Raw genomic sequence first — 27,309 nt, 5'->3', positions numbered from 1 at the left:
ACAAACTTCTTTCCAAAATGGTGGATCTCGAAAATCGCAGCAGACGCTGCAATATCAGAATTCTGGGATTGCCAGAGGCGACCAAAAAAGGATCAACTGTGAAGTTTTTCGCCGAGTTTCTCTGTGAGTTATTCGGGAAAGATTTGCTTCCGAAGCCGCCCGAGCTCGAACGGGCACACAGAGTTTACGTTCCCCCCGGAATTCTGGGCTCCCGCCCGCGACCAGTAATCTTGTGTTTCCATCAATACCAGGTAAAACACAGTCTGATTGTAGAGGCGCGTCGCAGGGGGTCGCTTCCTTTCAAGGATACAACCATTCGCTTTGTGGATTTTGCACCCCAGACCTTAAAGATGCGCGCTGAGTTTAAAGGCGCAATGAAAGTGCTTTTTGATCGTGGTTTCAAACCTTCCCTTCGTAACCCTGCCGATCTACGAATCAAGCTTATTACCGGGAAATACAAGTGGTTCAAATCAGCGAAGGAAGCTGAAGCGTTTGTGGCAAGTCTTCCGGCTATCCAGTCATCTTCGGAATCTGATCGGACCTCCTAAAATGGTGGATAAGTACTCCTCGTAGTAAAATTACTTTCTCTGGACTCGGAATTCACTTGAATCACTCAGACATTATTCATTGAAACTTTAAGGGCTGTTGACAATCTCTCCCGGGATTTGGTGTGTGTGTAATCTATTTTTATTCTTGTATAACTTTACCTACAGAGTTCTACAACTAACTCTAACTTGTTTTGGAGGTTCGAAGTCTTTAGTGAAGGCCTCCCTGTTTGTTGGTTCACAGTTCAACTGCTGATTTATTTTTCCTTTGTTTTAAATATTTATTTATTTTATCTTTTTCTTTTCTTCACCCCTTTTTTCTAATCTCTGAATTTTTTTCTCCCTTCTCTGTAAATGGTTGATAAATACTCGTCTTGAATTTATAATTTTCCCCTTCCTCTTCTTTTTTCTTTTTCATTCTTACCTTTTTTTCCCCTTTCTCTTACTTTATTCTTCTATAATTTTTCGCGGGTAGGTTAGTTTTGGTTTTCTTCTGATTTTCTCTGTATTAAGTTGTATATTTCTGCAGAAGGTGTTCTAATTTGTAGTTATGCTTTCTAGTGCATAAACTAGTTATTATTTGCTATAGTATTTATACGGAACTGTTGTTAATGACACAGATCTGGAAGTTGTATTTGGGTTAATTTTTTTGGTAGAGCTAGCTACTTGTTTTGGTAGCCGTCTAGTTTTGGGTTGTGCGGGTGGGGTGGATTTTCCAGTTCCAACATCTCTTTATTGCTTAGGACATGTTTATATTTTGACCTTACGAATCTATGTTTACATCTCTGCTCCCAGACTACTATTGTACTGCTTGACTTTTTATATGCCTGCTGCCTTTTATGCATTGGTAATTGATAATGGCTAGTGCACTTAAATTCGTGAGCTGGAATGTAAAGGGATTGAACCACCCTGTTAAAAGGAGGAAGGTATTCTCACATATCAAACAACTCAAAGCTGACATTGCTTTCCTCCAAGAAACTCATATTCGTTGTTCTGATAACTCCCGGCTTCTGTCAAAGTGGGTGGGTCAGCATTTTCATTCATCCTTTGCCACTAAAGCTAGGGGAGTTTCCATTCTTATTAACTCAAATATTCCTTTTGAACTCCATAATAAAATATCTGATACAAATGGCCGTTTTATTATTGTTTCTGGTAAACTATATAACACTAAAGTTGCACTAGCAAACCTGTATGCCCCCAACTTTGATGATGTTAACTTTTTTGAACGGTTTTTTTCCTCACTACCAGACTTAAACTCATACTCTCTTATACTGGGTGGTGACTTCAACTGTTGGTTGGATCCTAAACTGGACCGATCGTCCTCGGTTACCAGATCACCTACTAAATCTGCCTTAGCTATTCAATCGTTTCTCTCTAATTTTGGTATCTCTGATATATGGCGTTTCCTCCATCCTACGGAGAGAGATTATTCTTTTTTCTCACATGTTCACCATACCTTCACTAGAATTGACTATTTCTTACTCGATAACCAACTTATCCCATTTGCCCACTCTTGTGACTATCAGAGTATACTGATTTCTGACCATGCCCCAATTACCCTCTCTCTGAACTTTCCTGGTCTCCCTCAGAGGAACAAACACTGGCGGTTCGATTCAACTTTATTATCGGATGATGATTTCGTAAAATTTATTAAGGACCAGATAACCTTTGATTTTAACACTAATACATCACCTGAAGTGCCATCCCAGATTGTCTGGGATGCCATGAAAGCATATCTGAGGGGTCAAATAATCTCTTACACAGCTAATCTCAATAGAAGATCCCGTGCAGATCGAGCAGACCTCATTAACCAGATTAAAGATTTGGATCAAATATATGCCCAAACTAAGAACCCTGAATTATACAAGAAGCGCGTTGAACTCCAAACTAAATTTAACCTTCTGTCCACTCAACCTGTCGAACACCAACTTCTCGAAAGCAAGAGCCGCTTTTACATTCATGGGGATAAGTCTGGTAAATTCCTAGCCAATCAGCTGAGGCGTTCCAAAGCCAAACAACATATTACAAAGATCCAGAAGGAGAACAGAGACTTTACATTGGATCATTTAGAAATTAATGACGCATTTAAAAAATTTTATTCTCGGCTTTATTCCTCTGGATCTCTGAATGACAATATCTCTGTGGATCAATTTTTACAGAATCTGAATATCCCCTCACTTTCATCTGATTTCAAAGCCAAACTCAACGCGCCTATATCACCAGAAGAAATATCTTTTGCAATTTCTGCACTGTCCTCAGGGAAATCTCCTGGACCTGAAGGGTTCCCTGTGGAATTTTATAAATCATTCTCTTCACTTCTTTCTCCTGAGTTACTTTCAGTATTATCTGACTCGTTTAATTACGGCAAATTGTCACCCTCTTTCAATGAGGCATCTATTATTCTTCTTTTAAAAAAGGGCAAAGACCCAACAGAGTGTTCCTCGTACAGGCCGATCTCTCTGCTCAATGTTGATGTAAAGATCTTAGCTAAAGTGTTGGCTCATAGATTAGAAACCGTTATTCCCTCCATTATCTCTGATGACCAAACAGGCTTTATTAAAAACCGTCTCCCTTTTTTTAACATTCGGCGTCTATTTAATATTTTATACTAAGTTCCAACTGGGACTCCTGAGTGTGTTATCTCCCTTGATGCGGAGAAAGCATTTGATCGTATAGAGTGGAACTACCTTTTTGCAGTCTTAGAAAAATTTGACCTCGGCCAAAGTTTCATCTCTTGGATCCAATTGCTGTACCTGTGTCCTACTGCTTCTGTTCTAACTAATTTTCAGAAATCCCAAGTATTTAATCTCAAATGTGGCACCCGTCAGGGATGCCCCTTAAGTCCCTTTCTCTTTGATTTGGCTATAGAACCTCTGGCGATAGCATTTCAAAATTGTCCTGAATTGACCGGGATTTGGAGAGGGGGTGTTGAGCATAAAGTTTCTCTCTATGCTGATGACTTATTACTCTTTCTCTCAAATCCGTCTACATCCTTACCTCTAATGTTTTCACTTCTTGACCAGTTTAGCCAGATCTCTGGCTATAAACTCAACTTACATAAGAGTGAACTTTTCCCAATTAATAAAGAAGCACAAGAACTAATATTTCGTGATCTCCCTTTTAAAGTAGTCCATAATCAATTTATCTATCTTGGAATTACAGTCACAAGGAAGTTTAAAGATCCCTTTCGTGAAAACTTTGTCAATCTTTCATATGCTATAAAACAGAGTCTGGTACAATGGTCACCTCTATCTATGTCTTTGGTAGGTCGTATTAATGTTGTTAAAATGTATGTTCTCCCCAAATTTTTATACTTATTTCAATCTATCCCAATTTTTATTCCTAATTTTTTTTTTTGATTCCTTAGACTCTATTATTTTGTCATATCTGTGGCAGAATAAGCGCTCTAGAATTAATAAAATCCACCTCCAAAAATCTAAAAAAGAGGGTGGCATGGCTTTACCTAACTTTCGCTTATATTACTAGGCAGCTAATATACGTTGTGCTGCTTTCTGGTCTTTCTTCCACGGTCAACCCGAGTGCCCTAACTGGGTGGCAATGGAGTTGAGCTCCACTAAAGAATTATCTATATCTGTACTTCTTGGCTCTGCACTCCCTAGCAGACTGCCCAGATCAATAGCTAATCCTCTGGTTAGACACACTTTGCGTATATGGGAGTTCAGGAAATGCTATGGTTTCCAGGGGTTTTCCGTTTCTAGCCCTGTCGCACATAATCACCTTTTTTTACCTACTATGTACGATTCAGCATTCCATGTTTGGTACAGGAAGGGCATTAGACATTTTGAAGATCTCTTCATTGATAATCGCTTCGCTTCTTTTCAGCAGCTCTCCGTTAAGTTCAACCTGCCTAACGCTCACTTTTTCAGATATCTCCAAATCCGACACTTTACTGCTCCTTTAATTCCTAACTTTCCTGAAATGCCTGCAAAAAATGCCATGGACCTATTTATTTCCATTAATCCACTAGGTAAAGGTTTAATTTCAATTATCCGAGATAAACTAGCAGCCTTACGACGGGCCCCTGTGGATAAAATTAAAATGGCCTGGGAGCAGGATTTAAATATCTCCTTATCCGAGGAGAGCTGGGACTCAGTTCTCAAATCGGTTAACTCAACCTCTCTTTGTGCTCGCCATTGCCTTTTACAGTTTAAGATTGTTCATAGAGCCCATATGTCTAAATCTAAACTATCTCGATTCTACCCTGGCATTAGTCCGCTCTGTGATAAATGCAAGAGGGGCGTGGCCTCTCTCATCCATATGTACTGGTTCTGTCCTAGCTTGGAGAAATTCTGGAAAGATGTCTTCACTACATTATCGGGTATTCTGAATCAGCACCTAGAACCTACCCCCTTAATTGCTCTGTTCGGTTTTTGGGGCGAGACAGATTTAAGTCTGGGTCCGACCAAATGCCGAATACTATCCTTTGCCTCTCTCCTGGCGAGACGCTTGATCCTCCTTAGATGGAGAGATGTTGCCCCGCCCACTCATGCGCAATGGCTTAACGACATTATGGCCTGCTTGGACCTCGAAAAAATTCATTATTCAGTTCTTAATTCGGATCTAAAGTTCCATAAGGTCTGGGGACCTTTTATCGAGTACTTTCATAACCTTCCTCTTGACTAGGGTTTTTTTTTTCTTTTTTTTTCTCTTCTTTTCGGTCCCTTGCTTTCAGCTCCCTTTTTTTCCCCCTGGTAGTAGGCATTATTATCCTCTGTTGCTAAGTGTATTCACAGTCTGGGAGTTTGACTGTCCGGACTTATACTCTTTATACTGTGTGGTGGTTGGTCTGGAGTTGTTGTTTTTTTCTTGTGTTGTGGGGTTTGGGGAGGACACTAAGCTCACTTGTCTTTAATTTAGGTGCTTTTTTGTTAAATTCTCTTCCTTTGTAGCACATTGTTATCGTATGCTTAATCTTGCACTGTATTAATGCTCCTCATTGGAATTTGGGGTTTTTAATTTGTAAAATGTTTTGAAAAACTAATAAAACAAATTTTAAAAAAAACAAAAACCATTGTTGATTGCAGAACCCTTTCAGTTTTCATAAGCAAAACCAAAATGAAGGGAAGTCCATTTCAGCTTATGTGGCTGAACTGAAAAGATTGTCTGAGCATTATCATTAAGCCCATCACTGAACTGACAAACAGAGAGATCTTTTAGTTTATGGGATCTTACAAGAAAGCATTCAGAAATGGCTCCTGATTGAAGCACAACTTACATTTAAAAGAGCAATTGAAATTGCTGAGTTGCAGTCAGGAATGAAAGTGAGTGGAACGAAATTGCAATGTCTAAACAGAAACCAGCCTGACTGAGCAAATTGTGTTACTGTTGGGGCAGGGGCTCACATTCACCAGACCAATGCAGATTTAAAGATGAAACGCAGAAAATGCAATGAAGTCGGTCACATACAAAGAGCATGTCAGGCAGACAAAACTAAATGGACTGCACAGGGTTAGAGAAAAAGATTAAAAAGTCAAGCTGCTGTTTCAAAAGTGCACTAATCTGCATGCTATTGATAGAAAATCCGATAATAATGAATGACAAAGGACTGAGTAGCCTTGAGATTTATAATGTGAAAACTAATTGTAGACAAGCCATATGGCTTACACCAGATTAATCAAAATGGAATTGGACACTGGCTCACTGCTTCAGTCATTCCACAAACAAGTTTGAACGGCATTTCAAAGATACCAAAAAAAAAACTTATACTGTAGAAAAGATAACTCCTGTGGGAATGACATTTGTAAGTGAAATACAACAACCAACCAGCCACACTGGGCTTGTGTATGGTAAAAACAGGAGGGCCAGCATTGACTGAGACAACTACAATTTGACTGGAGATCCATCTGCCTGCCACATCCCGTTAACTGGAAGTAAATTAAGAAAGGTACTGGATTATGCCACAGATGTGTTCAAACTTAGCATTGGAGAACTCAAACATATCAAGGGTAAAATAGTGTTAAATGAAAATGCCATAACGAAGTTTTGCAAAGCCCATCCAGTTCCTTATACTGTCCCTAATAAAATAGCCAGTGAGGAAGATCACGCAGTGCTGAGGAATTCTTTCCAAGCTTGAGTGGAGCCCATGGGTAGCAGCAGTGATCCCAGCAGCCAAGAAGAATGGGTCTTTCAGGATCTGTGGTGATTTGAAGGTCACCATCAACCCAGTACTGAAAGCAGATCAACACCTTCTGCCCAGGTTAGAGGTAGGATATCTTAGTAAACTGAAGAAAGCACTTCAGCAAAGTGGACTTAAGCTGAGGCCTACCTATAGAGAGAGATGGAAGAAGAGTTGTTTCTCACCAAAAGCACTCACTTTATTGATATAATAGACTTATTTTTGGGGGTAGCATCTGTACCTATGCTCTAGCAGAAAACTATGGACCAGGTGCTGCAAGGCTGCCCAGGCACTCAGTGTTACCTGGATAACATGATTGTTACCAGTGAGGATGACAAGGAGCATCTCCAAAATATCAAAAGTGTTAAAAAGGTTAGAAGATTATAGGCAACAAGTGAATTCTTTTAACCAAGCATCTCTTACTGTGGTCACACCATTGATGCATAAAATTTACACAAGTGCGCTGAGAAAAATCAAGCAGTGGTGGATGCTCCACCATCAAAGGAGTGTCACAATTGAGGTCCATTTCGTGATTTGTCAATGACTGTAACAGGTTCCTGCCAAACCTGGCTACTGTGCTCCACCCCTTAAACTCATACTATAGATCAGGTAAAGGACAAAGCGGTATGAGGTGTCTGCAAAAGGTACAGGAAATGGGGTGCTAAACACTGTACTCACACATTATGATTCACATCGTCCAGTGAAGTCTGCCTGTGACGCTTTACCTTAAGGCACAAGTGCAGTTACGTCACGTTATGCATGATGGAAGTGAATGCTCATAGCCTTTGCATCACGTTCCCTTACCACTGCAGAAGAAAATTATGCGCAGACTGACAGAGAGGCCTTGAGCCTGGTTTGGGGTGTAAAATGTTTCAACCTGTACTTGTATGGGAGAGAGTTCACCCTCATCAACCACCAGTGTCCATTTTCAACCCATAGAAGGGTGTTCCATTTACAGCAGAGATGGGCTCTGTTTCTTGGAGGACACAATTACAAGACTGAATTCAAGAGGACAATTAATCATGGATATGCTGATGGATTGTCCTGTTTACCTCCAAAAAGGAAATAATGGAAAAATTTACAAAAGAGAACAACTCCTCCATGTATTCTCCCGAATGCAAGTCATAAGTCTCCCTACTGAAGGAGAGATGATCAAAAGAGAAACCAGAAAATATCTCAGGCTTACATGGCCACCCAAAACAGGGCTGGGAAAAACCCATTTTTACCAGCACTGGGATGAACTTGCCCTTGACAACCGTTGCCTAATGCAGTGATTGAGACTTCTTGTACTATTTAAGCTTTGTCTGGTGGCCTGGGATAGATCAGCAGATTGAGCAGTTTACCGTGCACTGTTCAGGATGCCAACACGTCCAGAAGAAAGGCGCCCAGAGCTGTCCGAATCCTAGAGTCAACTCCTACAGCCCCAGAACGTGAGACAGTTTCACAGCCACAAGTCTCATATGCTAGCAGTGACCCCAACCCCCTTGTCAGGAAAGACGCTATTCCACAAGAATGTGTGTGTGTGTGTGTGTGTGTGTGTGTGTGTGTGTGTGTGTGTGTGTGTGTGTGTGTGTGTGTGTGTGTGTGTGTGTGTGTGTGTGTGTGTGTGTGTGTGTGTGTGTGTGTATAATACTATAGTCTGAGAGGCATTCTATATTGAGTTGGAACTTATAGCTAAGCAGGGAGGAGAGTTGTGCATTTAATCTTTCAGCAATATTTGAGTAACATTTTAAAATATATTGTTTGATTTAGCATTCTTGTTTGTTTAAATTATTCATTACAGGCTATATGTAAAAGTACATGAATGTATATGTCATCACACCACCACATGATAAGTGCACGTCATGTGTTATCCCCGACTCTTCTGTGTTCTTCTTTCGATTAGTTTTGGAGTTACAAATACAACAGGAAGGAAGAGGGAGGTGATCTGCAGGTGAGGAGAAGGATACAAGGGAAGCCAGAGGTGCCGGGTGCACTGGTGCCAGAAACACAAAAGAACATAACTGTCCTTTACTGAAAACAGTTCCCCAAATTTCTGCACATGAAAGTATTTCCTAGTAATATACCTGAAATGCCCAGTTCTATTTTTGGCAACGTGCCTAAATCTTCAACTTCCTAATCAGCTCAACATTGTCATATTTAAGGAACTTTGTTCATTCTAGCTGTTACATACACTTCTAGGTAACAAGGGAATAACACAATTCCCAAATGTGGATTCCCAGTCCAAAACGTGTGATATAAAGTCACTTAAGCCCAGTGCTTTCATCATAAATGTAAAGACCTATCGTGATGTTTCTTAACTATTCTCCTCATTAAAGTCTACTGCTTTTATCCAGAGCCCTCACCCTAATTTCTGTTCCTTTGATTCAGTTATATTGTTTACAAATGCTCATATGAAGCAACTGGAGACATTCTACAGGTAGTCCCTGAATTACGAATGTCTGACTTATGGACAACTCGTACTTACGGACAACTCGTACTTATGAACCGAGGAAGGAGAACTTAGTCCGCCATTTTAAGTCAGATCGCAACGCCGTCCACCACTTTAAGTCGGGTTGCGATGCCGTCCGCCGTTTTAAGTCATTGCCATTGACACTGTGTTGTGTGTGTAACTTTGTATTTGGTTTAAATTTTTCTTAGCAAGATTCACCCTGACCCCGCCCCCACCGTTCCGGTCGGCTGGTGGCGCAATGAGATCAGCGCCAGGCTGGAGGACGGAGGTTCCCGAGTTCAATCTAGTGACAGACGCTCCCAAGCGCGTCAGGTTGATGTTGATCTAGTGACTCCCGTACCATCTGTGCTGGGTTGATGTTGAGCTCGCCACTCAACCTCGTAAAAAAAAACACTGCCACCTCCAGTTTAAATTCCCACGCGGAATATTGTGGAGGATCAAATACCTAAACCCAGCACAGCCCCCACTTGTCCCATTTAGCCTGTCTCAGTGCGGTGGTCCTTAGGACCCAGCGGAGCTCGGGACCCGCCGCCCGCAGTGTTTCTGTTCCGCCGACGGGAAGCGATCACAATTGAAAATAAAGTGGAAATAATAAAGCGTCTGGAAAGAGGTGAAACATCATTGGTCATTGGAAAAGCGTTAGGCTACAGTCAGTCAACAATCGGAACAATTTTAAAGGATAAGGTGAGAATAATGGAGAATGTGAAAGGCCCTGCCCCAATGAAAGCTACAGTTATTACTAAGCAATGCAGTGGTTTGATTACTGGAATACATACGTTTCTTAAGTGTTTTATATGCATAGAAAGGTAAAATATATACTATATACAAAGACAAATGTTTAACTAACTGACCAGATGTACCTGTTCCGACTTACGTACAAATCCAACTTAAAGACGGTCTCAGGAACGGAACTCATTCGTAACCCTGTACTACATTAACAGTGCTGTATAATGCAAGGCAATCTGGTCACAATAGCACTGAGATGTGATGGCCTTTTTATTTAGATTCGCAGGGATGGTTTTGGGGGCAGCATGGGAAGTTAGGGGACAGGTTTGAGGGGAATTAGAGGTGAGGGGTAGTAAATGAAGAGGTTGACCAGAATTTGAGTCTAGGTCAAAATGCTCCATGGTTAAACATCAGAGGCCCTGGAAGTAGTGTTGGCAGACATTGAGGCCAGAGATCCCAGATCAGAGAGCCCATCTGGGTCAATACAGGTGGCAAGTCTCAGGGAGAGGGGGGGGGAGAGAGGAGGGGAGAGAGGAGGGGAGAGAGAGGGGAGAGAGAGGGGGAGAGAGAGGGGGAGAGAGAGGGGGAGAGAGAGGGGGGGAGAGAGGGGTGGAGAGAGGGGGGGAGAGAGGGGGGGAGAGAGGGGGGAGAGAGGGGGGAGAGAGGGGGGAGAGGGGGGAGAGAGGGGGGAGAGAGGGGGGAGAGAGGGGGGAGGGGGGAGAGGGGGGAGAGAGGGGGGAGAGGGGGGGAGAGGGGGGAGAGAGGGGGGAGAGAGAGGAGCAGAGAGGGGGGCAGAGACTGACTGACTTCGTCTGTTGTTGTTGCTGCTGTTCTTTGGTTGAGCATTGCAGGCATACTATGTTGGCATGGGAGTATGTCTCAACATTCATGGGCTGCCCCAGCACATCTTTGGACTGTACTGGTTGTTGACCCAAATGACGCATTTCACTGTATGTTTCTATGTGTATGTGATAAATAAATCTGAATCTGAAAGTACTATGAAAGTGCTAAAAATAACAAAAACATACTCTCCCACTAAGATTAGACACACTATATTATTGCGAACCATTAAATATTTAGCCTTACAACTGACGCAAGTGCATGCTCTCTGATCACTAATGCTCTCGGTGCTCTGTAAACAATGACCTGAGTTAAAAGCATTCAGCTCAGACTGCTAAAAGCATTGGCTGATTGGACTGGAAAATAGTCATCCATCAGGAATGTAGCCACAGTCTACTGCAGGAGATAACTAATTGACAGGCCAGCTGAGCAGCTGAAATGCAGCCTGGTGCAATCGGAGGAATAGCGTAGGGATGGGAAAGACCAGGTTCTAGATCAGCTCTGCAACTTTAGGACCTGTCTTGCCATCCCCACACCATCCTCATTCCACTAAAGTGAAGCTGGATAACTCCCAATGCGGGTACATGTGAGGCAGACGCAGTGTGCAAGCAGTAGTGACAGATAGTTGGGGAAAATCCAATATTAAACAAGTAAGTAATGTCTCAGGTTTTCAACTCATGGGTCAAGTGATTGGGGATGTTTAAAGTAGAAGTTAACAGATTCTGGATTAGAAGGAGCAACAAAGCTTATGGGGAGAGGGCAAGAAAATGGGGTTGAGAGAGATAATGAAGTAGCCATGATTAAATGGTGAAGCTGACTCAATGGGGCTGAATGGCCCAATTCTGCTCCTATGTCATACGGTCGTTAAGATAGATGGAAGAGAACTTAAGGCTCAATTATCACCTCTGCTGAAAAGCACATCGATTTCAATCCATGCTACTTCAGCCAAACAAGATTAAAGTTTTACACTTAATGTTATTTGTCACATGTATACAAAAACATACATTGAAATGCATTGTTTGCATCAATGGCCAGCATTGTTGGGGCCATTAGGATGTGTTGGGGAGCAGCCTGCAAGTATCGCTATGCTTCCAGTGCCAACGTAGCATGCCCACAACACACCAACCATACTCTGGAATGTGGGAGGGAACTGGGGCACCTGGAGCAAATCCACGTGGTCACGGGGAGAACATACAAACTCCTTACAGATAATGGCAGGAAATGAACCCCAATCGATGTAAAGAGTTGCACTAACCACGATTCTGCTGTTCCATCCATGTTCATAATATTCAACTATGTGTTAAGTAGCCCATTATATCCTGAAAGTAAACCCATCCCTCTCATCACTTATGGCCATTGCACAAAAGCTGTGTTTGGGTTCATTTATTATTCATATATAATAACACAGTAACAGGCTCTTCAAGCCCAACAAGGTCATACTGCCCAATTACACCCATGTGACCAATTAACTTACTAACCTGTCACCAGGAGGAAACTCGTGTGGTCATGGGGAGAACATACAAGCTCCTCACAGACAGCAGAGGGAATTGAAAGCTGATTGGTGACTGTTGGAACTTTAGTATGCTAACCACCATGCTACTGTGCCATTCAACCCTAACAAACTGACTACTTGCAGCGCTAGGATGCGGCTCAGCTGGTTGCTCTACTCTCTATACTTCCATTACTGTGTGGCTAGGCACAGCTCAAACACCATTTACAAACTTGCCAATGACACATCTATTGTTGGGGGAATTACAGATGGTGACGAGGAGGTGTACTGGAGCGAGATAGATCAGCTGGTTGAGTGGTGGCGCAACAACAATCTTGCACTCAATGTCAGTAAGGCCAAGAAATTGATTGAGGACTTCAGGAAGGGTAAGCTGAGGGAATACACACGAGCCCTCATCGAGGGATCAGTAGTGGAAAGGGTGAGCAGTTCCAGGTTCCTGGGTGTCAACATCTCTGAAGATGTATACTGGGCCTAACATACTGACGTAATTACAAAGAAGGCATGAAAGCAGCTATATTTCTTTAGGAGTTTGGGAAGGTTTGGTATGTCACCCAAAACACTCAAAAATTTGTACAGATTAACTGTGAAGAGCATTCTAACTGGTTGCAGCACCATCTGGTAAGGAGGGGCCACTCCACAGGATCGGAAAAAGCAGTAGAAACTTGTAAACTCAGCCAGATCCATCATGGGCACTAGCCTCCCCACAAAAGGTGATGCCTCAAAAAGTCTGCATCCATCATTACGGGCCCCCGTCACCGAGCACACACCATATTCTCATTTATGCCATCAAAGGAGGTGGTATAGGAGCTTGAAGACATACACTCAATTCTTCAGGAACAGCTTCTTCCCTCCACCATCAGATTTCTGAAAGGACAATGAACCTACGAACAGTACCTCACCATTTTTTGCTGTCTTTTGCACTATTTATTGAAGTTAATTATATATATTTATTTCTTATTGTAATTAATCGCTTTAAAAAATTATTATGACATATTGCGATGTACTGCTGCAGCAAAACAACAAATTTCACACAGTACACACCAGTGATATTAAATCTGATTCTAGTTAGTTCCCAAGGCATGACAGACTGTGGGCATCAGTCAGTAGATGTGACCACCAGGAACAGAACCAAAGGAATCAAGGCACAAGAACCAGGCATGCTGCCGCTGCGTCCTTGGCAGGCATCAAAAACTTATTCCCACATCCCACATCTCCTTTTACTGCTCAGTAGGTTAATGGTCTTCAGCAATAAGTACATTTTCTCTTGGTTAACATCCCTCTGTGCAGTAATATAGAGAGTCTTGTCACTGTTGACATAGCTAAATTAAATGTCTCTAATCCTCTCACTGTTGACCTCTCCACTAAGGTAAATAGGTTTTCCGTATATCCCATCTAAAGGAAACAACCCCTTCCTACCTGGACTCTGCACTAAAAAGGACAGATATACTGTATACCCATTTTTTGCATTGCATTACTGAATGAAGTTTATAGAAAAATATTTACCTCTGCTATTCGATTCTTGTCGATAGCCAGAGATTTCAATTTGGGAAACATTGCTGTTTTACCATCTGTCAGGGAACAAAAGATAAAAATTAGATTTGATTTATTTGTCACACAAACATCAAAACATACAAGATACACTGTTTTACGTCATTAACCAACATAGTCGGAGTATGTGCTGGGGGTAGGCCACAGGCGTCAGCATACTTACCAGCACGTTGAGCAGATGTCAACATAGCATGCTCACAACTTACTAACTGTGGAACCACCCAGAGGAACACATTCAGTCACGGGGTGAACAGACAAGCCCCTTACAGACGGAGGTGAGAATTGAACCCCAATCCATGATCACTAGTGCTGTAAAGTGATTGCACTAACCGCTACACTACAGTGTTGTCCCAGTCCAATCAGATGCATACTTAACCTCACAACCTACCTCACTGTGACCTTACCTTGCACCTTACTGTGTACCAGCACTGCACTTTCTCTGTACTTTTAACACTTCATTCTGCATCATTAATGTTTTTCTTTATATTACGTCAATGCACTATTGTAATGAATTGATCTGTATGAACAGTTTTTCTACTGTATTTCAGTAAATCTGACAATAAACCTATTTACCAGCTACGAAATGAAGAGAATTCATTGAGTACTGGAAGACTTCCAGCTGAACTGCAGATTAGGATGTCTCTGCAGGAGGGACCAATACAGAAATTAACTAGCAGCTCCCCAATGGAATCCAAAGAGTATAGGCGTCTGATATTTATAAACTTGTTGTTAGTGGATCTAAATTGGAGACCGTTGGTACAGTTCCCAACCCTGCACAGAAGCAAATGAAACGGAGCAAATTCAGAAATCGGAGGAGTAAAATAATTTGTGAGTCCTAGTGCAGGATTCCTTAAAGATTAGCTTACAGCTTGAGTCAATAGTAAGGAAGGCAATGAAATGTTCGCATTAATTTTGAGAGTATTAGAATATAGAAGCAAAAATATAAGGCTTTAAAAACCATTGGTCAGACTGCATTTGGACTACTGTGAGCAATTATTGGGCCCGTACCTATGAAAGGACATGCTGGCATTTGAGAAGGTCCAGATGAGGTTCACCAGAATGATCCCAGGAATAAAAGGGTTAACATATAAGGAGCATTTGATGGCTCTGGGCCTGCACTGCCTGGAGTTTAGTAGAATGAAGATCTTTTTGAAATCTATTGAATATTGAAAGACTTGGATAGAGTGGATGAGGATGTTTTCTATAGAGGGGGATTCTCGGGACAGAGGGCACAGCTCTCAGAATGAAAGGACATCTCTTTAGAACAGAGTTGAGGAGGAATTCCTTTAGTCGGAGGCGTGAAATTGTGGAATTAATTGTCACAGATGGCTGTAGAGGCCAAGTTATTTAGTTTATTTAAAGCAGAGGTTGATAAATTCTTGATTAGTTGGGGCGTTCAACATTATAGGGAGAAGGCTGCAGAATGGGCTTGAGTGAGATAAAAAAATCAGCCATGATCAAATGGTGGAGCAGACTCAATGAGCTGAATGGCTTAATTCTGCTCATGTGCCTTATGGTCTTATGAAAAAGAAAAGAGATGTTGCTCTCAGCTACCACCTGGTACCCACGTGAGCAGAGATGAGACTGATAATGGTTAGAAAAACCTCCTTCGAAGCTACTGCAGATAGATTTCAGAGTCTGGTGGCACAACTTTTATGATTTGTAGGGCAAGAGGATTAAAACCAAAACAAATTCTCTAAATGTACTAATTTTCACATACCTGGTTGAACATCATCAAAATACAATGAGGTTAACCCAGTATTTGACAATATGAGCTGCTCCAATCTGAAACGACAGAGAAGTGAGATCGCTAAACTGAATTAAATCATAACCTACTCTGATGGTTAAAATCAGGGTCCACGAGGCAGATTCCCATATTGAAAATTTCCACAGTATTTAACTAAAGGTTCTGAAATTGTCCCCTTGTGTAGTTATTACAACAAGAAAGCTCTTAATATTGGGGGAAAGAACAAAGGAAGGGAAGAAAAAATAACTTTCATTTCTCTAGTGACATTCACAAGGTCTTTCACTGCACCTTGAAGTCTCTTGTAATAGTCACTGTGGTACTGCAAGAAACACTGCAGTAAATTTTGGATTCAGCAAAATCCATGTCTTTGAATGTATCAGCAATAAATGTCAATGAAAAAATGAAGGAGTTAAAAAAAAGAGTAATTTACCTCCAAATAATAACACGGTGCTTTGGAATAACATTACCAAGGGAAGTTAATTTATGGAGGAAGAACTGCATTTATGTGCTGAGGGAAGTGACAGGTTCAGTAAAGATCCACACACAGATCCTTCACACGGCAAGTAAAGGTGAGGGTGGGTTTCTCTTGGAGCTCCAACACAAAGAACAGCCTCTAACCTGGGCAAGTATGCAATGTGCACCAACTGATCCGCACCAGCCAGTGGATTGGAGCTGAGGTCCAGTAACGTGAGGTTCTGCAAAACTCCAACCGGCCTGGAAACAAGGCACAGGATTAATGAAATGATGCAGGAGAAAACACACACACACACACACACACACACACACACACACACACACACACACACACACACACACACACACACACACACACACACACACACACACACACACACACACACACACACACACACACACACACACACACACACACACACACACACACACACACACACACACACACACACACACACACACACACACACACACACACACACACACAAAGTCAGTTCCATCTCAGGAAAAGTGCAAATTTGGATATACCAACTAGCTACAAAACATTGTATTATATCAAGCAATGTACAACTGAGGGACTTCCTGCTGATAGAGATAATAGAGCACTACAGCACAGAAACAGGCCCTTCAGCCCATCTAGTTCATGCTGAACTGTTACTCTTAGTCCATCAACCTGCACCTGGAAAATAGCCCTTCGTACCCATCTGTTCTGTGTACTTATCCAAATGTCTAAATGTTATAATCGAACCTGCAACAACCACTACTGCTGGCAGCTCGTTCCACACTCGAACCACTTTCTGAATGAAGTAGTTCTGGCTAAAGTGCCCATGCAGGCACCTCTCACAGAACAGAGAGTCTAGGGTCTCACCCAGCACAGACCCAACTCTTGGATTATCTTTAATAAGCCATAGAGAATCAGAGAGCAATTTCATAGATTATTTCTCTCATATCGGAAGGCTTTTGTTTTTAGCACTGAGATCACATAGTTTTGGGGTGGAACAAATACGTCACACGTCATGGCGCTGGAGGTGTCACGGTAAGTGAGACAAGCTGCTTGGACCAGAGGACCTCCTCCAGTTTGTCACTGGGAGCTGAAGAGTTGCCACTTGACAGTGGATCTGGAAGGTGAGCAGCAGTTAATGCCAAGGAAAAGGCTTCAGCCTCTCCTGCACATCCCAACAGTTACTTTGATCTGCCAGTTCTCTAATTTCATCTATCAGCATTGGTTTTTCAAAACCTTAACACTTCTTAAACATTTTTCAATCTTGAGTTTTGAAATTTTCCATCCTCCCATCAAATTTCTAGGCATAAGTTCCAGTCTTCCTCTATGCTGTGTGCAAACCTACTGACCTTAGCTCTAACTTTACAAAACAGAACAGCGCAGCATAGTACAGGCTCTTCGGCTCATGATGTTGACCTGCTCTGAGTCCAATCCAACCCTTCCCTCCTACATAGCCCATTTTTGTCACCCATTTGCCATCATGTTGTCACGTAGTGTTGTGTCCCTTATTCCAAAAGAAATTGTTTCTTTCAGCACATCCTTTAATCATCTTTAATCCTTCAACTGGATCAAGAGCAGTGCAAATGACCTCATAATTAAATCTGCTTAAACTTTGGGCCCATGGTTTATCCAAACGTCATCTCTGATGTAATAAGATTGGTGTGAGGGTGGAAAGGAGTAAGAGGGAAAATGGCCCAAAGACCCAGAAATTAACTGCACATAAAGCGGCAACAAAATGAATGATGCACAGCAAGCTTCAATATTACAACTCTAAAGATTAAATGATCAAAATGGTGAACAGATTTATGTTAAGCCTACATGGAAGAAGCATGAACGAAAATGGTTCCCAAAATGGGTGATATCATCCCCTAGAGGGCAGTGGGTGTTTCTGAGGAGGTGATAAAGGGGCCAGTGAGGGGGTGCTCGGTAGCAAGGGGGCAGCTGAAGGATTACAGTCTTAATTTAAGAAATTAATTATTATATGCATTTCATCCTCAGTGTCTCATAATTGACAACAGAGATCATATAATCAACTCTTGCTAACCCATTGTTCTCTTACTTTGCTTGAAGCATGTTATAGTTGTTGAAAAGCAATGTGACACTTCTGTAAACACAAAGTACATTGCAGATGCTGTGGTCAAAGCAACATGTACAAAAGCTGGAGGAACTCAGCAGGTCAGGCAGCATCCATGGAAACTAGCAGACAACATTTTGGGCTGAGACCCTTCGTCAGGACGAAGCCTGACGAAGGGTCTCGGCCTGAAACGTTGACTGCTCATTTCCACGGATGCTGCCTGACCTGCTGAGTTCCTCCAGCGTGTTGTATGTGACACTTCTATATTTGGCATATCGTGAAAAATATGGCCCAAAGAAATTGTGTTATTTTTGGCCCTGGTTTGTGCATTATTGCTGTTTACTACTGTAGTGCAGTGTTATCTAGTATGATTCCCAGATTCTACTCACACAGTGAAGCAATTCCTGTGATACGGCGTTCATTGGGGTAAAGTCCCGAATGGTCCCGCATTTCTGTAGCCCACAGCCCAACTGAGATATCGCTGCCCCACGTTATGTACCTTTAGGCAAAGAGCCAGGTTTTCCTGAACTATGATGACATTATAACTTTACTGGTTACAGTGCCTGAGGTTGGACTAAAACAATAAACGATTGACCACGGTCACTGATCCATAATCAAAATAGCAGAAACAGACCAAACAACAAAGGTGTAGACAGTGTAGTGTGGAGTATCTGAAATATGGATTTATACCAGCATCAAGCAACCAACACCAGACAATGAGTCTGTTGTGTGAAAATGCTTTTTTCAAATGAGGTAATGAAACCGTCCAGGCTCCTTGAACATCTGAAGAGAATGCACTCTAATAAGCAAACAAGGACTTGGCTTATTTTCAGTCACTTTGTGAAAACTTTCAGAAATGGAAAACACTTCAAAAACATGTTTCTCAGCACTTCACAACAAAACAGTGATGGCCTTGTGTGCTTCATACAACATTTCATTGCTAAATCGGGAAAGCCCCATACAATTGGAGAAGAACTGATTCTGCCAGCAGTATGGAAGGTTCTGAGTACATTTTTGCATAAGTCACCAGACCAAATAACTAAAGTGATTTCACTCAGCGACAACTTTGTTCAAAGGCGAAGAGATGAAATGTCTCAGAATATGGACAACGTAGTTAGGATAACAGTATGTGTTCTGCATTTGGATCAGTCAACTTTGCCAGGCAAAAACCCTTTGCTTCTTGGTGAGGTTTGCTTCAAAGCATGGCTCAAGAGTTGTTATCTGCAAAGGGGACTAGAAACAGATACAAAGGGGGAGTCAATATTTCGAGTTGTTGGGCAATTTTTCAAAGGGAAGGACATTCTACTCACCAACATTCCTGCTTGTGCAACAGACGGGGCACCACGTTGGGTTTATTGCTTTCTTGAAAAATCTGTACCTAACGCATTTACCATTCAGTGTGTAACTCACAGACATCTCGTCGCAAAAAACCTAATTCACCTAATGATATCACAGCAGTAAGTAAAATCAAGTCTCTTGCTCTCAAATCTCGACTATTTTGAGAGCTTTATATTGAGAATGATGAACAGTTTAAACGCTTTCTATAGTACACAGAAGTCAGATGACACACAAAAGTAAACTGCTTGTGACACTTAAGTGCTTTCTGAAACTTTGATAACATTATTTGAAGACTCGATGGCTTCATTCAGTAATCAACTAAAGAATATTAAGCATGACATTGCTTATTTGTCAGAATTATTCACAAAGTTCAATGAAATCAATCTTTAATTGTAAGGAAATGATATGAATCTTTTCAAAGTCAAATCAGTCATCTCCACACTTTTGTCCAAGTTAACCCTATTTAAATGTAACATTGGCCATCTCGACCTTTCCCAATTTCCGAGCCTCTCTGAGTTGGAAGAGAAAGAAAGAATACCAGATGATGACTGTCAAGTATACACAGCCCACATGGGTCAGCTGCTTAAAGACATGTCAGAGAGATTTTAGGAATTTCTCTCGGTCCAAATTCCAGATTGGGTAATAAATCCACTCCTGCATACTTGTAATAAAGAATTAATAGAAGAAGATGCGACCTTGAACGGAAGGTAAGGTTCGGTCAAGACTTATCAAATCAGTCAAATCATACCAAGACTTTTGGATGTAGAAAGAAATCTCCGAACGTTATCCTGCATTGTGGAAAAAGGTCAAAATGTGCTTTATTGCCTTTCCAACATATTTAGTGGAAAGTGGTTTCAGAGTAGTCACCCAATTTCTTTCAAAGCAATGAAACAGACTGCAATTTACTGAATTGTAGGGATTTGAAACTCCGTCTGAGTGACATTCAGCCTGATGTTGAGAAGCTGATTTTTGCAATTCTTTGTCACTGCTTTGAACTTGCCATTCCTATTTTCTTTTACTGTGCATTGTAAATCAAAACTATTCATAGTTTTTATATAACAACTGGAAAAAGAGATGAGGGTGCTGGGGATGTGGTCTGGAAGCCAACTCAAAAAAAGTTTGGAAACCACTGATCTAGAGTTAATGGACAAGGTTTTAATCTGAAGCTTTGTCTAAAGTTAGACATTTGATTGAATTTCACAGACCCATTTAGTCCAGTATCTTCCTGATAACGCAGTTTAAAGCAACTTTTGAGTTGAGTCAGCCAGGTAGCGAATTCTCCTTTTGTGACCCACAGCTATCATTGGTGTGAATCAAATTGCTTTTAAATCGAAGCAAGAGACGAAGAGGGAAGAAGTAAAGGCATCTCAGAGAGAAGCCTTTTTTTTAACTGATCGGGGAAAAGAGGCTAAACTGCACAGGCGCGTGACGTAGCGCGCCAAAGGTTTAAAAAAAAGACCGCCATATACAGCAGCCATTGTCGGAGTGGACTGAGGCAGAGTGGGACAGCTTTGACTCAACAGGCTTCGGCGTGAACAGGCAGAGGTTTGAACGGGGCACGACTGCGCAAGCGCGTGAAAGTCGGTCTCTGAGATCAGCGGGAGAATTTAAAAAGTGAGCAGAGGCTGAGGACTAGCTTCACTCCAAGTGAGGTAAGGCCGGGTAAGTTCCTTTAATTAATCTAATTAGTTTAGGAGTAGGTAATGGAGGCAGAAGTTAGGGCAGTTGAGTGCTCCATTTGCAGTATGTGGGAAGTCAGGGCGAGCACTGTTGTCCCTGATGACTACACCAGCGAAAGGTACATCCAGCTGCAGCTCCTGACAAACCGTGTTAGGGAACTGCAGCTGGAGCTGGATGAACTTTGGATCATTCGGGAGGCAGAGACAGAAATAGACAGGAGTTTCAGGGAGATAGTCACCCCTAAGAGTCAGGAGGCAGGTAGCTGGGTGACTGTCAGGAGAGGGAAGGGGAATAAACAGGAAGAGCAGAGCACCCCTGTGGCCGTTTCCATCAATAATAAGTATACAGTTTTGGATACTGTTGGTGGGGACGACCAGGGACAAGTTGCAGTGGTTGCGTCTCTGGCATTGAGACTGGACCCTAGTCTCAGAAGGGAAGGAGGGAAAAGAGGAGAGCAGTAGTGATAGGGCATTTGATAGTTAGGGGGACAGATAAGAGGTTCTGTGGAAGAGATCGAGAGTCCCGAATGGTCTGTTGCCTCCCTGGTGCCAGGGTCCGCGATATCTCAGATCGAGTTCTCGGTATTCTCAAGAGGGAGGGTGAGCAGCCAGATGTCATGGTCCATGTAGGGACCAATGATGTGGGTAGGAAGAGTGAGGAGGTCCTGAAAGGTGAGTTTAGGGAGTTAGACATCAAGTTAAAGGATAGAACCTCCAGGATAGCAATCTCAGGATTGCTACCAGTGCCACGTGCAGGTAGGTTTAGAAATAGTAAGATAGTGCAGATCAACACGTGTCTGAAGACATGGTGCAGGAGGGAGGGCTTCAGATTTATAGATAATTGGGCAGTTTTCCAGGGAAGGTGGGACCTGTTCTGGCGGGACGGTTTACATCTGAACTGGAGAGGGACAAATATTCTTGCAGGTAGGTTTGCTAGAGAGGCTCCAGTGGATTTAAACTAGATACAAGGGGGGGAGAGGAACCAGAGTGTAGGAACAGATGTATGGGAGAAAGTTGTTTGCACCGTTAGAGATAAACAGAGGAAGAGGTGGAGAATTTCTTAAATGCAGTTATTTTAATGCTAGGAGCATTGTAAGAAAGGTGGATGAGCTTAGAGCATGGATTGATACCTGGAAATATGATGTTGTAGCTATTAGTGAAACATGGTTGCAGGAGGGGTGTGATTGGCAACTAAATATTCCTGGATTTCATTGCTTCAGGTATAATAGAATCAGAGGTGCTCTTGCAGGACAGATTAGAGGGCTCGTCTAGGGAGGCTATTTGGGTGGAATTGAGGAATGGGAAAGGTGTAGTATCACTTATAGGGGTGTATTATAGACCACCTAATGGGTAGCGAGAATTGGAGGAGCAAATTTGTAAGGAGATAGAAGATATTTGTAGTAAGCACAGGGTTGTGATTGTGGGAGATTTTAATTTTCTACACATAGACTGGGAAGCCCATACTGTAAAAGGGATGGATGGTTTGGAGTTTGTAAAATGTGTGCAGGATAGTTTTTGCTGCAATACATAGAGGTACCGACTAGAGAAGGGGCAGTGTTGGATCTCCTGTTAGGGAATGAAATAGGTCAGGTGACGGAGGTATGTGTTGGGGAGCACTTTGGGTCCAGTGATCACAATGCCATTAGTTTCAACATAATTATGGAGAAGGATAGGACTGGACCCAGGATTGAGATTTTTGATTGGAGAAAGACTAACTTTGAGTAGATGCGAAAGCATTTAGAAGGAGTGGATTGGGACAATTTGCTTTATGGGAAGGATATAATAGAGAAATGGAGGTCATTTAAAGGTGAAATTTTGAGGGTACAGAATCTTTATGTTCCTGTTAGGTTGAAAGGAAAGGTTAAAAGTTTGAGAGAGCCATGGTTTTCAAGGGATATTGGAAATGTGGTTTGGAAAAAGAGAGAGATCTACAATAAATATAGGCAGCATGGAGTGAATGAGGTGCTCGAGGAATATAAAGAATGTATGAAGAATCTTGAGAAAGAAATTTGAAAAGCTAAAAGAAGATACGAGGTTGCTTTGGCAAGTAAGGTGAAAGTAAATCCGAAGGGTTTCTGCAGTTATATAAACAGCAAAAAGATAGTGAGGGATAAAATTGGTCCCTTAGAGAATCAGAGTGGACAGCTATGTGTGGAGCCAAGAGAGATGGGGGAAATTTGAACAATTTCTTTTCTTCGGTATTCACTAAGGAGAAGGATATTGAACTGTGTAAGGTAAGGGAAACAAGTAGGGAAGTTATGGAAACTATGACGATTAAAGGAGAGGAAGTGTTGGCGCTTTTAAGGAATGTAATAGTGGATAAATCTCTGGGTCCTGACAGGACATTCCCTAGGACCTTGAGGGAAGTTAGTGTAGAAATAGCAGGGGCTCTGACAGAAATATTTCAAATGTCATTAGAAACGGGAATGGTGCCGGAGGATTGGCGTACTGCTCATGTTGTTCCATTGTTTAATAAGGGTTCTAAGAGTGGTAAATTGGATTAGTAAGCATGCAGATGATACGAAGATAGGTGGCGTTGTGGATAATGAAGTAGGTTTTCAATGCTTGCAGAGAGATTTAGGCCAGTTAGAAGAGTGGGCTGAAAGATGGCAGATGAAGCTTAATGCTGATAAGTGTGAGGTGCTACGTTTTGGTAGGAATAATCAAAATAGGACATACATGGTAAATAGTAGGGCATTAAAGAATGCAGTAGAACAGAGTGATCTAGGAATAATGGAGCATAGTTCCCTGAAGGTGGAATCTCATGTGGATAGGGTGGTGAAGAAAGCTGTTGGTATGCTGGCCTTTATAAATCAGAGCATTGAGTACAGGAGTTGGGATGTAATGTTAAAATTGTACAAGGCATTGGTGAGGCCAAATTTGGAGTATTGTGTACAGTTCTGGTCACCAAATTATAGGAAAGATGTAAACAAAATAGAGAGAGTACAGAGGAGATTTACTAGAATGTTACCTGGGTTTCAGCACCTAAGTTACAGAGAAAGGTTGAACAAGTTAGGTCTTTATTCTTTGGAGCATAGAAAGTTGAGGGGGGACTTGATCGAGGTATTTAAAATTATGAGAGGATAGATAGAGTTGATGTTGATAGGCTTTTTCCATTGAGAGTAGGGGAGATTCAAACAAGAGGTCATGAGTTGAGAGTTAGGGAGCAAAAGTTTAGGGGTAACACGAGGGGGAATTTCTTTACTCAGAGAGTGGTAGCTGTGTGGAACGAGCTTCCAGTAGAAGTGGTAGAGGCAGGTTTGATATTGTCATTTAAAGCAAAATTGGATAGGTATATGGACAGGAAAGGAATGGAGGGTTATGGGCTGAGTGCAGGTCGGTGGGACTAGGTGAGAGTAAGCGTTCGGCACGGACTAGGAAGGCCGAGATGGTCTGTTTCTGTGCTGTAATTGTTATATGGTTATATGGTGAACCATTGCATATAATAAAGATACAAAACAAATTTAGTTTTACCTTTCCAATACAGAGATGGCGTTAGATGACAGATGGGCTCTTTCAAGCACTGGCCACATTGGGGCACATTCTAGAACCTGCAGGGAGATCAGAGTTAGCCCAGTCAAAGTCAAAGTAAACTTATAATCAAAGTACATATACAGTATAATACCTTGAGATTTATTTGCACTTACAGGAAAATAGTGAAATACAATAGAATTTATGAAAAACTATATATAAACAAAGACTGACAAAGAACCAATGTACAAAAGGGAACTTCGTCATTCAGATGGTGGTGAGAGCGTGGAATAAGCTGCCAATGGAGTGGTGGATGTGGTTTCAACTGTAACATTTAAGAAAAGTTTGGATAAATATACAAGGACTGTGAAGGGCTATAGTCTAGGTGTGGGACAATGGGACCAGGCAGAATAACAGCCAGCATAGTCTAGATGGGCAGAAGGGCCTATTTCTGTGCTATATGCTCCAATATTCTGACATGGCAACAGTGACAGCTGTGTTTAATTTGAGAAGTGCTGAAAGACGTCAGATGTATAAAGAACAAAACTTGAGCAGGCACAGCAGTGAACAAAATTTGCACCATTTTTATTGGAAAGCCATTTAACTCTTGTGATTCACCTTTGAGGTAGTCCTAATGCTGATTGGTTTTCGTGTAGATTAAGGAAGAGTACATGAAGGGGTAACTATGACAGGTACAATTAATCTGCAAGAGGTTGAAGAGCTTGTTTTGGTACTGTATGACTGATTAATCGTGGGAACATTGTAGAGATCATAAAAGTGAGTCTGGAGATTGTGCAATCGGTTCAGTATTGAGGGAGGCAAAGGTGGTGCTGAAGATATATGGTGACATTTTGCAGGCAGCTCATAGATGTACTAGTCTTGTGTCACATCCCTTTAATCAGATCATGAAAGAAACAGCATCAGCATTACCTGGGCCCATGTTAGTCCGTTGTACTGGATGGCTAAGCTCTTCAGGTTGGCAAAGGCATCAGAGAGTGAGACTGGATTAGAAATGAGCATCAACTTGTTTTGACTAGTGGGAAATGGAAAACCATAAATAAGGTCACTGAAAGCATAACCTGCATAAGCCTATCCTGAAGCTGGCTGAGGAATCCCCTATCGATTAGTTAAAACTAGGTAGATCAATTAACAAAAAAACACAGGATGTGCTGATCCAGTTGCATAGATCAGTTACTTGTTGTCACATACACAAAGGCAGATACTTGCACTGTAAGCATAATCAGGCTTCATCTTTTAATTGTTAAGCACAAGACCAAGCAGTACAGAAGGGAAGTCGATCCTCCATCTCTCCTTTTCCATTCCACATTCTGGTTTTTCTTTCACCCTATCTTCTCACCGCCCTCTGGTTCCCCTCTTCCTTCCCTTTCTTCCATGGTCCACTGCCCTTTCTTATCTGATTCCTTCATCTTCAGCCCTTTACCCCTTCCACCTATCATCTTCCAGCTTCTTACTTCATCCACCCCCCCCCCCCCCCCCATCTCACTGGCCCTTGTGCCTCAGTTCCTACAGATCTCCAATCCTGGCACTTGCTGACCTGGGGGAGGGGGGCACCAACCCTCATCTAATCTAAGCAGCTCAATGCCCCATTAAGCTCCACCTGCCCCTGAAGAGTGTGGAAACTCACTTGTCACCTCAGAACTGTCCTGGAGCAGGACATAATCAACTTTGAAGGATCATCTAAGAAGTTCTTCAGCAATTTACATTGATTTTATACCTGAGGTCAAGATGTTCCAGTTTTCTTAAGTGCCGAGTAATTTGTGCTACTTGATCCCAGGACACGAACAGGTTCTTGGCCAAATTCAGCTCTATCACATCTGAAAGAACATGGTGAAGGAATGGATTCGGCAAACCTGCATTATTTGTGCTTGAGATTCGGTGACCATATCTTGCAATGCCCTGATTGGAGCCACAAATTCATTCTCTATTCCAAAGTTGAGCTGTAACCTATCTTACACAGAACACCACAGCATAGTTAAGGGCCTTTGCCTATAATGTTGTGCCGATGTTATAATGGACTCTAAGATCAATTTAACTCTTCCCTCCCACATAGCTTCCATTTTTCCATCATCCATTTGCCTATCTCAGTTTCTTACATTTTTCTAATGTATATACCTCTTGGCAGGGTGTTTCACACACCCGCCACTCTATAAAAAACCCCTCTGATATCCCCCCTATACCTTGCTCCAATCATTTTTAAGTTATGCCTTCTGGTGCTAGCCACTTCCGTCCTGGGGAGAACACCTCTGACTGTCCATTCTATCTATGCTGCATATCATCCTGTACACCTACATCAAGTTGCCTTTCATCCTACTTCACTCCAGAGAGAAAAGCACTGGCTCGCTCAACCTTTCCTCATCTTTTGTTAAGATCAATAATGGCACCCCAGAATTTGATTCAAGAAAAATAAATTAAATTTAAATCTATTTTTCTTCTAAGACCCCAGGATGCTGCAAAAATAGCCCAGCACAGACAACGGAGTACCATTTGAAGTGGGCACTGTGGTATTGCAGGAAGGGAAGTAGATCAGCCACCCTGCAGCTGCACAAGATCTCACTGGCAGCAATGGCATTGTGGATATGAAAGGAAAAGAGCTTCTCCTGCAGTGGAACATGTTTTCCAATCACCACAGGAAACATCCTGGTGTCAGTCAATCTCCTGTAGGTGTCAGGATTGGGAGGTTTATCATCACCTAAATACTGTATCTCATGAAATTTGCTGTTTTGTGGCAGCGGTACAGTGCAATGCAT

General features: G+C 42.0%; 1 protein-coding gene across 3 annotated transcripts in view; it reads right to left on the bottom strand.

The window, feature by feature from the left end:
• tbce (tubulin folding cofactor E) overlaps nucleotides 1-27,309 on the bottom strand; it is a 72,734-nt gene that overhangs the window by 20,639 nt on the left and 24,786 nt on the right. For all 3 annotated transcript variants that reach the window (XM_073056635.1, XM_073056637.1, XM_073056636.1), the window contains exons 6-11: nucleotides 26,277-26,376; nucleotides 25,472-25,574; nucleotides 24,545-24,621; nucleotides 16,123-16,218; nucleotides 15,478-15,542; nucleotides 13,713-13,777 (exon numbers count right to left, since the gene is read on the bottom strand). In XM_073056635.1, coding sequence (XP_072912736.1) covers nucleotides 13,713-13,777; nucleotides 15,478-15,542; nucleotides 16,123-16,218; nucleotides 24,545-24,621; nucleotides 25,472-25,574; nucleotides 26,277-26,376 — 506 coding nt within the window. The remainder of the gene's footprint in view (nucleotides 1-13,712; nucleotides 13,778-15,477; nucleotides 15,543-16,122; nucleotides 16,219-24,544; nucleotides 24,622-25,471; nucleotides 25,575-26,276; nucleotides 26,377-27,309) is intronic.

Source organism: Hemitrygon akajei, chromosome 9, assembly GCF_048418815.1.
Source record: "Hemitrygon akajei chromosome 9, sHemAka1.3, whole genome shotgun sequence".
NCBI classification, from domain to species: Eukaryota; Metazoa; Chordata; class Chondrichthyes; order Myliobatiformes; family Dasyatidae; genus Hemitrygon; species Hemitrygon akajei.
This window is presented reverse-complemented; position numbering and strand designations above follow the sequence as displayed.